This window comes from Marmota monax, unplaced genomic scaffold (assembly GCF_021218885.2).
Source record: "Marmota monax isolate L192 unplaced genomic scaffold, Marmota_monax_Labrador192_F-V1.1 WCK01_AAM20220418_F8-fsc00405, whole genome shotgun sequence".
Taxonomy (NCBI): domain Eukaryota; kingdom Metazoa; phylum Chordata; class Mammalia; order Rodentia; family Sciuridae; genus Marmota; species Marmota monax.
Window position 1 is genome coordinate 613,013 of NW_026694917.1, and position 12,356 is coordinate 625,368.

Consider the following 12,356-nt stretch of genomic DNA (forward strand, 5'->3'; position numbering starts at 1 on the left):
GAAGAAATTAATAAAAACAAATGCAATTATTTGAAAAACATCACCGATGTTGCCAAAATAATAGCTAGACTGACCCAGAAATAAAAGACTACAGTTATTAGCATTCAAAATGAAAAATGGGAAATACTGACAGTATAAACATAGAAATAAATATAAAGATATTGTAACAATCAGATTATCACAACAATTAAACAAATTACATAACTTAAACGAAATGAACAAATTCCTAGAAAAACACAAACAACAGAATCTGACACAAAAAGTAATAGACAATATACATAGACATACATCACATGATGAGATTAAAATAGAAATTAAGAACTTTTCTACAAAGAGCAGCTCAGGTCCAGATATTGCATGGACAATTCCACCAAACATTCAAAGAACTAATACCAATTCTTTACTTCTTCACGAATATTCAGAGAAATATCTAGTGAACACTTGTAAAAGATCCTAAAATGCCCATGTTAACCTAATCATAAGACTTAACACAAAGATAACACAGGGCAACTACAAACTGACATATCTTATAATTATGGATGCAAAATCTCAACTAGTATTAGCAAATTAAACCCAGCATCATATAAAAAGAATTATATACAACAAAAAAATCAGATTTGGAGGTCAGAAAAAAACGGTGTATCAGCAGAACTCACAATAACCCAGCAGTCCCTGGAGACTGAATTAAAACAGTGGGGAGATGGGAAGACTGTGGGGAAATGACAGCAAGCAACCCAGAAAACTAGCAATCAGGCGCAATCCAAAAATATCAACTTCTAGAATACAAAGAGAATTAATTCATGGGATAGATGGCAGCAGTTCCGGGTGTGCATTGGTTCCCTGGGGGAGAGGAAGCTCCTCCCCGATGGGCCCAAATTACTCCCACCCAGTTTAAGATGAATTGTGCTGCTGTCCAGCAAAATCATCATCTGAGAAGAAAATCAGCTCATCAGAGCTAGCTCAACAGAAAGACCAGGCACTTTCCAGCAGAGAGTAAAAGTGGGGAAGTGGCATCAGCTAAAGACATTCTCTATTAGTACTCCCTGGGATGGAGACTAGGAATCCCTGCAATTTTCCCTTGCTTTTCATGTTTCACTTGTTTTTCACTTTTTGCTCCTTTTTGTACTGTTTGTGGTACAGAATAGAGGACACAGAGACAAACCCACATGAATATGGTTATATCATACCAGATAAAGGTGACAAAAGCATTCCCTGGAGAAAAGAGCCTATTCAATAAATGGTGCTGGAAAATCTGGAAATCCATATTGGCACCAAAATAGATTCGTAGACCAATGGTACAGAACAAAAGATACAGAGACAAACCTACATGAATACAGTTATCTCATACTAGACAAAGGTGCCAAAAACATTCATTGGAAAAAAGATGGCCACTTCAACAAATGATGCAGGGAAAACTGGAAATCCATATGTAGCAAAATGAAATTAAGCCCCTATCTCTCATCATGCAAAAAACTTAATTCATTATGAATGAAGCACCTAGGAATTAGGCCAGAGACCCTGCACTTAAAAAATAGAAGAAAAAGTAGGCCAAAATTTTCATTATCTTGGATTAGATTCTGACTTCCTTAACAAAACTCCTAAAACGCGAGAAATAAAATCAAGAATCAAATAGATTCAAACTAAAAAGCTTCTTCTCAACAAAAGAAACAATAAGGAGAAGAGAGAGCCTAAAGAATGGGAACAAATTTTTACAGCCTACACATCATATAGAGCACTAATTTCCAGGATATATAAAGAACTCAAAAAACTTAACACCAAGGAAACAAATAACCCAATCAATAAATAGGATATGTAACTGAACAGACACTTCTCAGAAGAAGCTATACAATTGGTCAACAAATATATGAAGAAAGGTTTAACTTCTCTAGTAAATACAGAAATGCAAATCAAAACTCCTCTCAAGATTTCATCTCACTTCTATCAGAATGGCAGTTATGAAGAATATAAGCAAGAATGTATGTTGGTGAGTATGTGGGAGAAAAGGCATACTCTTACATTGCTGGTGGGAATGCAAATTGATGCAACCAATATGGAAAGCAGTTTGGATACTCCTCAGAAAAGTTGGAATGGAACCACCATTTGACCCAACTATCCCACTCTTCATTTTATATCCAAAGGACTTAAAATCAGCATACTACAGGGACACAGCCACATCAATCTTTATAGCAGCTGAATTCACAATAGCTAAACTGTGGAACCAAAGTAGATGCCTTTCAGTAGATGAATGAATGAAGAAATCATGGTGCATATACACAATGGCATATTATTCAGCATTAAAACAGAAGAAAATCATGAAATTTTCAGATAAATGGATGGATTTGGAGAATATAATGCTCAGTGAAGTAACCCAATGCCAAAAACCTAAGGCCAAATATTTTCTCTCATAATTAGATGCTGATCCATAATGGGAGTTGGTCATTAGAGGAATGGAGGAACTTTGGATAGGGAAAAGGAAAGGAAAGGGAAGGGAAGGGTTATGGGTATAGGAATGATGGTGCAATAAGATGGACATCATTACCCTAGGTACATGTATGATGACTCAAATGGTGTGAATCTACTTTATGTAAAAGTACAGAAATGGAAACTTGCACTCCATTTGTGTATTATGTAGTGAAATGCATTCTGCTGTCATGCATAACTAATTAGAACAAATAAATAATTTCTTTAAAAAAAGGAATGAAGTACTCACACATGCTTTAGGTTGGAAGAATTTGAAAACACAATGATGAATGAAAGAAGTCAGACATGACTTTTAGGATTCCATTAATAGAAAATTCACAGTATCAGCAAATCTATAGAGTCAGAAAATAGATTCATGGTTGCTTAGGCTTGGGGAATAGAGAGTTAATAATGAAATGATAGCTTGCTTCTGAGTTGACAAATGGTCACTAGTGATGGCTGCATATATCTTTGTACTGAAAACCATTTAATTGTATAAGTGGGGTAATCCAAAGGTATATTAATTATGTATCAATTACACTCTTGTTTAAAAAGAGAGAATGAATAAATAACATGGTAGTTCACATACTTATGGAGAAGAGCAAAGGGTCAAAGAAATCAAATCTTAAAAGCTTCTTGACTTTCTCCACAAAGGGATCTTGTGGGTTGTTGAGGGAATCAATGTTCACTCCAAATGATGTAGCAGTGATCACATCCATGCTGTAGGCCCCAAAGATGCTGAATAGAGAAAGATATGGAAAGTTAAAATCAGTGCCTCTTCCCAATCCTTCCACTACACATGCAGCAAGAAGTAGGAGTAAGTTCATGTGCCCAAGCAAGACAAGCATTGAGCCCCACACTGTCAACAGTTATCTGCTGGACCATCAGATCAGTCTATGATCTCTTCACACTGACCATGAGGTCTTTATGAGGTTAAAATGAGGTACTGCCCTTGTTCCAGAAGTGATAGGGACAGTGAGGTGACTTAGAATCACCTCTGAACTCAAGAAGTTCACCCACACAGGGATAAGATTCATAATCAGACACACTACAGTAGCACAAATAGAATGTAGATGATGACAGTTGTGTACAAACTGAGCTTCAGCAGGACAAGGGTGGAATAACTGAGTCTTCCTAGAGGGCTCAAAAAGGTGACCTTGACCTTGACAGTATTTTGTCTTCTAGTGTATCCAAAGTCATAAACAGTAGCCAAACAAACCTTGGTGGATACAGGAGAGATCCTTTCTCCCCAGCTGCCCTGTCTCCCCCTGGGAGAAGTCCTTTCTTGGATGAGAAGTTGGAGTTGTGACTCCAAACTTGCTTTTGTCTGCTCATTGCACTAGCTCAACATTTGGAATTCAGTCTGTGGCAGGCAGTTGGAGGGGCTCCTGGTGGAGCTTGGAGTGCCAGAGCTGCCCTGCTACTTACTCTTTCAAGTTGATAAACTTTCCCTTCTCTGATTCCATTCTCATGTTTTTCACCAGCACATCTCCATACTGGTTAATGATGGGGAACATCTACGCACAAAACACAAGATCACCCATAGTTAAGTGAGAGACTCAGTCCCCAAGGCTATGGTTTTCCCAGGATGAAGAAGTATGGGACATTTATAATGAATCTTACTATATCTCTTCTAAAACATAAAGATAAAAGAACATTTCTAGGAAGTTCAAATTCAGAGAACTATCCCTTTAAAAGGGACTACTATCTTTCTCATTTTCTACCCATCCCCAGATTTATTCTCTATGTTTTCAATGAAAAGCCCTCCTTACCTCCTTGAGTTTTCCACTGGTGAAGGTTGGAGACAGCAATGTTCTCAATCTCTTCCACTCTTCATCCTCTGACAAGGAGATGGCTTTTTTCATAAATCCCATTGGACCAAGATCCTAGAGCCCAAAGGAAAAGAGATTTTGTCCTACATAAATGTGGAGATTTCCACTGTTGTAAAAGTTGTTAAATAAGTATCATTTATTTAAAAAATGCTTAATGACTGCATACTAGTTATCTGGCCCTATGTCAGACACTCAATAATATTGATTGCAAGTGCCTACCTCCTGAGAGTTTGGAAGAGACACCCAGGGACCTCACACCATATTTGGATTTTATATTCCAACCTTTGTTTAGATGCAAAATTTCCACTTGGTTGGAAACTTTTTTTCCAGGGGAATAGACACGAAGAAGACCTAAGAAGACCTAGTACAAGCTCCAGGGCTATGCAGAGCACAAATGGATTGGTGACAGATACCAGATGTTTTTTGTCAACCATATGTTACTTACAATCAGTTCTGTCTTTACATGCATTTGCAGCATAAGCATCTTGATAAAGGGGTACCTAGGTATGATAATTTTAAAAATAATAATATTTGAAACTTAAAGGATTTGGAATATAAGTGTAATACAGGAAAAACACAAGTTATTAATGGAAGTTCTTTCAGTATTTTCTAAAAGGGCAGAGGAGAAAAGAAAGATAATTCTATTTTTCACCTGGGTGCTAGACTACCAAAGTAAAACTCTTGAAATTTAGTTCCATCATCTAAAATATATTTTTGTGTTAAAAGGTATGCTTCCACCCAGGTACACTGGTGCATGGTACATGCCTGTAATCCTGGCAGCTCAGGAGTCTGAGACAGGAGGATCACAAGTTCAAAGCCAGCCTCAGCAATGTTGAGGTGCTAAGCAACTCAGTGAGACCCTGTCTGTAAATAAAGTACAACATAGGACCAGGAATTTGGCTCCGTGGTCTAGTGTCCCTGAGTTCAATCCCCAGTACACCACCACCACCAAAAAATGTATGCTTCCAGCACTCATTCACTGTAAACATTTAGGGGATTAGGAGCAGAGGGAAGCTTCTTTAACTTGACAGAGATTCTACAAAAACAATTTTCAGCTAACAATATTCTTACTGGTGGCAAACTGAATGCTTTCTACCAAGCATCAGGAAAAATTCAACAACGTCTGCTCATTCATATACAGAAAGACAAGTAAAAACATTCATCTGAGTGTAGATTAGTGATTTGTACATGCTGGGAAGGGGTATGTGGAAGGCAAGTAAATAGAGGCTGTATTTGAGCAGTGTGCAATATATGCATTATTGAAGATCCCAGCAAATCCAATTATTATGCACAATTATCATATATTAATCAAAGTTTTTAAACTTTGGATTGAACCCCAGGTCCTGTGCCTGCGATGCAAGCACTCTACCAACTGAGCTATATCCCTACCCCCAAAGTTTTTAAAAAGTGAAGATAGAGATTGTATGGGAATCCACACACACACACACACATTAGCCTCATCTAAAATTGGGGTAAACTTTGGAAGATTAAAGTCTATATCCTTCAAAAGTTCACTCTCCTGGCTCTTACTCAACTTCACACTGGAACTCCCAGCTGATGTCAGAGGAAAAGAAAAACAAATAAATAAAAGAAATACAGATAGGATTTTCCCTATTTGTAGGTGCAATCTTTGTCCAATGTGGTCACCACACAAGAAGTCAGGCACATTTCTAAGGATAATGAAGAATTGGTGAAAAACACATTAATAACATAATCTAAATCTACACAAATGTAGGCAAGTGATACATTTGGACAGAGCTGCACACTCATTCATATAGGCACACAAAACAGAAAAAATGAAAATAAAAAGCCTAGATTGTATCAATTTCCTGTTACTATAGGAACAAGAACTTAATAAATTTATAGTCATGTAAGAAATTATCATTGGGTAAAGCAGAATATATTATACATGAAACTACCTGGTAATTTTTTGGCAAGGAATGCCCTCTGAATTTGTAAATATCTCAGGATAAAAATTGAGTTAATAAATTATATAAATAAATAAATAAATGTTACTTTGGATTAGACAAAGGGGAACTAAAGGAAGGGTGAGGGGATGGGAATAGGAAAGACTGTAGAATTAATCAGACATAACTTTCCTATGTTCATTTGTGAATACACAACTAGTGAAACTCCACATTATGCACAAACACAAGGATGGAAGTTGTACTTCATGTACGTATAATATGTCAAAATACATTCTAGAGTCATGTATAACTAAAAAAGAACAAATAAAAACTTAAAAATATAAATAAATGTTAAAATGTGGAAAAGTGAGTGCTTACCCGCCAGTTGGTGAAGACAGAATAACACTCTTTGATCAGCACTGTTTTGATAATGCTGGGCTCCGTAGTCGCCAAAACAGGTTGTGAACCATCGAACAGGCTGTGTTGGGAAAGCAAAGCTGATTAAATCTAACAGGCCAGATTCTGCAGCAGGAATCCAGACTTTGATCCTGATGTTATCTATTCTACCTGCCTGCCTACTCCTACAATACATAGCAACATGAAGTTCTGGTTGGGGATTCTGACCACAGAAACCACTGGAGTCTTCATAGCATAAAGGGTAATATAGGTAAAGTAGGTAGGAAGAGAAACTTAGAGACAAAATACACCTTCTAAGAGATCATAATTAGAAATAGCATTGGAACAGTGGTTAAATCTAGATGGTGAATACAATAGTATTGCCTATGCTACTTTCCATAAATTATTTATTTGTTTATTTATTTACTTATTTTTTAATTACAGGTGGGCAGAAGCCTTTATTTGTCTATTTTTATGTGGTGCGAAAGATCAAACCCAGTGCCTCATTGTGCTATGCAAGCGCTCTTCCACTGAGCTATAGCCTCAGCCCATAGTCTCCACAACTTTTTACATGGAAAAATATAGGTTTGTGAAAAATTGAAGGCAGATAATTGACTAACTCCTCACAATTACTACGTTTTGCAAGTGGTAGCTGAAATGGGGACTTTGGAGATCCAGTGGGGCATGTTGTGTCCTTGGATCACATGGTATCTATGGGCCATGTCAACTGAGCAGAACACTCTTGCCAGCCCTGTGGCTTTCTGTGGATTGATGAGAGAATGTAGAGAAGAAGAGTCAATGTCTTCTACCACTATTTTTAGTGTAGAGCAAAATGATTACACCTCTTCTATGGCTCCCACCAAACCCCCACCAGCTCTGAAAGGGAATATTTGCTACAGTTAGCTGAGGCCACACTCCAATATAAACCCCATCAATCCACCAGGGAACTCACTGATGGAACTCCATCCTATGTCTGGTCTTAACATCAAATGGATGAAAGAGAGAAAGAAATGCTTCCTTGAAAAATCAACACTGAAAACTTAAAAATGGCATATGAGCAACAATAATTATGACAATTAAAAAGAAGAAAGAAAGTAAAGGAAATGAAAAGCTGAGCAGAAATCCTTTCCCATTTGCTTCCCGGTACCTCCCAGCCTTTTGTTCAAAAGCATACATTAAATCTGAAATTTAAATAAGGGAATTTTGTCTTTAAATTAAAAGGAAATCAGTGGAGGAAAGAGATGATGCCACAGATCTATAAGCTTATGATTTTTTAAAAAAGTTCTCAAATAATACATTTTATTCATCTAAAGGGGTCAAAAAGAAAGAAAAATGGGGAAGATAGGAATAGCCAGACATTGGACACAAAGTAAGGCTGGAGACTCTGGGTCATCAAAAGTAGGAGAAAAGCCAAAACATGCAACATTCTCAACCTAAGTCAGACTGTAGACCCAGACTCCTGGTGACATGCATGACCTTTGGCAGGACAAGCCTCCAAGGACTTTGCAGCACAGAGGGTTGCATCCCAAATGTTCTGGGCTGAGGTTGTCCTCACGCATTGGGGTACCACATCATAACAAGTCTACCAAAGAGACATTTCCAGAATACTCATCCCCATGTTTTTCCATACTTTTTATTACATTCTGTGTTAAAATTAGACAAACCCTAGGAAGAAGAACAATATGAATTTACATTATTGTTACAAATGTCAAATGACTCAAATCCCATGAAATCAGGCTTGCTGTTCCTAACAGGTGGTTAGAGAGAAGCTCTTACTCAGAGGCTTCTGAGGAGAAAAGAGAAAATATGCAATATTTGAAATAAAATATGTAAAATCACTTGAATTTTCTCTAACTATTATACATAATCAACCAATTCCCCTTGTCTATGAATACAACATGCTTCTCTTCTGCAGTATTTCTTCGTCTGCTTGTGTTGTCTCAGAAATAATGGGACCTTCTGAATTATCATTTCCATAGGCACACGAGGAAACCCAGAGTGAGAGAAAATGAGTGTTTCCCAGGGCCATGCATGATCTTTTATCTCCTCATCAAGTATCATTTTAATTTATCTCATGTTTTCTGGTAGAATTTTGGTAGAATTAGGGTGTAAAGACACCAGCAACCTCCTCTAGCCTAGGAGTTTTATGTTGTCACAATCATGTCGTTGAGTAAGTAAGTGACATAGTGAGCAAATAAAAGTGGACTTGCCTTCCTGTGTTGGAGCTCAACTTGGAAAAGGGGAGATGCTACCTCTCTGCACATAGTACACATATAGTTAGACACTGGCTGTGAGTTTTCATCATAAAAACTAAGCTATTAATCTTCCTCATGCTAAGTTTCATTTGTAATATTTTAGCTGTACAAATAAAGCATCCCAGAGATATGAGTGTATCTTCCTAGAATCTGCACTGAGAAACAGAAAATTCTGTGAGAATGCTAATAGTCTGAACATAAAGTCCACAGCTTACACTGTTAATGTGCCAGAGTCCTGAGCTCATCAACAGCAGTGAACCTGACACTATGAGGAGTTGTAAATAGAGCCCCAGGATAAACCTTACTGCTTTGGATGGGGCCCGCACACAGTTTCTGAAGCTTGAAATCTCAAAACTTCTCTCACTGAGCTAAATTTCTACTGATGTAACTAAGCAGGTGTTTGCAACCAAAAGAGGCAAAACAGGGAGGTCAAATGACACTCACCCTGCGATAATTAAGAAGAGTTCCCAAAAAAAGGCAGAGGTGTTGGCCCTGGAATTCCCAGCTTCTTAAAATATCCATGTGAATAAGTCCCATGTCTATAAAGTGGAAGAGAAATCCAGGTCAAGGGATTGTGACTGTGTGGTATATATTGGCTCACGAGTCACTGATCAAGAATGGGAACAGTGTACCCAGGCAGGTAACATGTAGGCCATAAATAACAACAAAAACTCCAATGGCCCTAATTACATCTGCTCATCATCTCCTCTCTCACATTCCCTGAGAAACCACAAAAGTCATAATAGTTACCCAAAACAGCTGATTATTGTAAAGTTCCATCATTAGGCTCCCAATGCTATAGTGAATATCTGATATAAGTCCCCAAACATGAGTTTAAAAATTCCAGAGCCATTCAGACTATATTTCTTCCAGGTCACTTCACTCACTGGTGTCAGTTTAGGAAGTTGACTTGATGCCATCATGTTGGCCCCTTTAGTGGCCTCCAGTGGGGCTGTCCCCACTCTGGGACTTCTTCCCTGAGCAGACAGGAGTATTCTCCCACTTTTTCATAACTCCTATCTGGATGCCGTTTATTGCATCCCTGGTCCACATTCTCCCTTACTCATCTGCTGTAATAGATTAAGAACACTTGCATATGGGAAACTGTTGAGTAAGAATAACCAGCTGGGCAGGTATATTTGAAGACATGCACAATCTACATCATGGCTGTATGTATTAGATTAATATTCCTTCAATTGTTCAAAAAAGATGAGTTCATTTTTAAATAGGTTAGTTTTCACAAATACAAAATCCAAGGGTCCTATTTTGACCTTCAGAAGGAACATGAGAAACTTACCTCAAAGAAATTGTACTATTGAACAGAATAAAATTAAGACATTTTCATTAATTTTAAAATGCCACTGGAGGGAAAATAGATGCAACAAAAGCGTGAATACTATCCTTTCCTTCAATTGTTACAACCAGGTTTATATTTTCTATTTTCACATCATTATGAATGCCTACTCTTGTAAAAGTGGAGTTAAGATAGAAGTCAAAGTTCTCCTTGGGGCAATGTCTTCTACACTCAGTCAGAAATAACTGGTCTCTTCCCATGCTCCATGAAATCAGGAATCCCACTATTTTTAAAAATATTTTTATAGTCGTAGGCAGATATAATACCTTTATTTTATTTATTTATTTTTATGTGGTATTGAGGATTGAACCCAGTGCCTCACATATGCCAGATGAGCTCTCTACCACTGAGCTACAACCATAGCCCAGGAATCCCACTATTTAAAGGAATTCTTCTACTAGATGGTTTTATTCATGCTCTTGTACTGGAATTTCATAAGCAAATATTTAAAATACAAAATGGGCTTGGAAACTTCTGTCTCTTGAAGCTGTCATTAGATTTCAAATCCACGCAGAAACAAATCTCTATACTGATGCTAACTTAAGGAATAAAAGTTCCAAATTTCTCCCAGGTCTTTGATCAATAGTTTCATCATTCAGCAGTAGTTGTATATTTCAGGGTGGAGTATTTGAGTTTTTGGAGGAGGGTGATTCCAGGGAAAGGGAAGAGAACAGATGGAAGAACTGAGTCTGAGCCTGTGGTAGCACCTGGGGTGCACTTGGTGCATTTTACAAATGGTGCTGGGATGTGGGAGGAGGAGCAGGAACCACCTGTTCCACAGGAGACAAGCCTCCTACACATCTCTTGTAGTGCACATAAAACACAAAAGATAAACAATGACACAGAAACTTGTGAAGACCCCTCTTTACCCTCATAATTCTGAAAGTTTTCAAAGGGTGCATCACTTTTCCGAAGGTGTCCAGTTGTTTGTAATCTGCATCTACTGAACTCCTCTGGTTGATTAATCTAGGTTCAAACTGAGACTCACTCCGAAGTTCATTCTCCAAATCAAATCATATCACTAAACCTCCTATTCACAGAAATGGGAGGTTTCAAGAGGCGAGAAACTGGGACAGTTACTCACAGATAGAGGAGCACCAGGCTGATTCCCATGAGAACCCAGGTTTCCATGGAAAAGTTTGGGATCAGTTCCATAACTATTTTCCTTCCAGATATGTAATCTAGAAGCGCCAAGCTTGCCTTCTGTGAGCAGCTGTGATTCAATGAAGTCAAACTGGCATATTTATATGCTGGGAAAGGAGGTGTGGCTGGGTGTTCAACCAATAGAAAAAACTTCCTGTGCTCCACCCACCTTTGCAGAAGCCAGGTGCCCTCTCCAACTTGGCAGTTGGCAATGAGTCATGGAGACATGCCTATTTTGATCTTTGAGCTCAGATTTTATAAAAATTATCAATAAAAATTTTGATGGGGCTGGGTTTGTGGCTCAGTGGTAGAGTGCTCAGGTAGCATATGTGAGGCACTGGGTTCAAACTTCAGCATCACATAAAAATGAAATAAAGATATTATATCCAACTACAATAAAAAATATTTTTTTTAAAAAAAACTTCAATCAGTGTTATTATTACAACCAAATGTTATTGCTTCTTTTCAGAAACTCCAATGAAACATTAGAATTAAATGTCCTCTAATCAGTTTTTGTCTCTATGGGTGTTCTCATTACAAAATCCTTAAATTCTACCCAAAAAGATTTTATCTAAATAACTACTCATGCACTTTCCTCTTCTTACAATGCCCTCATGCCCCATAGAAGACTTTTTTAAAAATATTTTTTAGTTGTTGATGAACATGTACATAATAAGAGTATTTTGTTTGTTCCAGTGAAGGACTCCATGCGTTTTCTCTCTGAAAAAGCTGTGATTTCTTCTCCATCTTTTCCAAATGAACTTTTCAGTAGATGTATCCCAAAATCCACATTTCTGTGACCTCTTTTGTATAGTTAAAATGCACAATTGCATTTTAACAATGGAAAGATTTATTCTTAACTTTTAGAAGAGAAAACTCATAGCAAGTTTTGAACTTGCCCTGTCCTTGTGTAAAGGTTGCAGTTCCCCATCTCTCTATGCTGGGTGGGAACTCAGGAGGCAAGTTTTCTGATATTTGCTCACTTACTCACTTTCTACTCCACACTATT

At 37.6% G+C, this 12,356-nt stretch overlaps 1 protein-coding gene across 5 annotated transcripts in view; it reads right to left on the reverse strand.

Moving 5' to 3' along the window:
• The window catches only part of LOC124081071 (cytochrome P450 3A9-like), a 51,338-nt gene extending 39,932 nt beyond the window's left edge, over window positions 1-11,406 (reverse strand). For all 5 annotated transcript variants that reach the window (XM_058573558.1, XM_046427203.2, XM_058573559.1 and 2 more), the window contains exons 1-5: window positions 11,289-11,406; window positions 6,578-6,677; window positions 4,233-4,346; window positions 3,889-3,977; window positions 3,050-3,198 (exon numbers count right to left, since the gene is read on the reverse strand). In XM_058573558.1, the coding sequence (XP_058429541.1) occupies window positions 3,050-3,198; window positions 3,889-3,977; window positions 4,233-4,346; window positions 6,578-6,677; window positions 11,289-11,359 (523 nt within the window). In that variant the 5' untranslated portion in view covers window positions 11,360-11,406. The remainder of the gene's footprint in view (window positions 1-3,049; window positions 3,199-3,888; window positions 3,978-4,232; window positions 4,347-6,577; window positions 6,678-11,288) is intronic.
• Window positions 11,407-12,356: the final 950 nt, after the last annotated feature.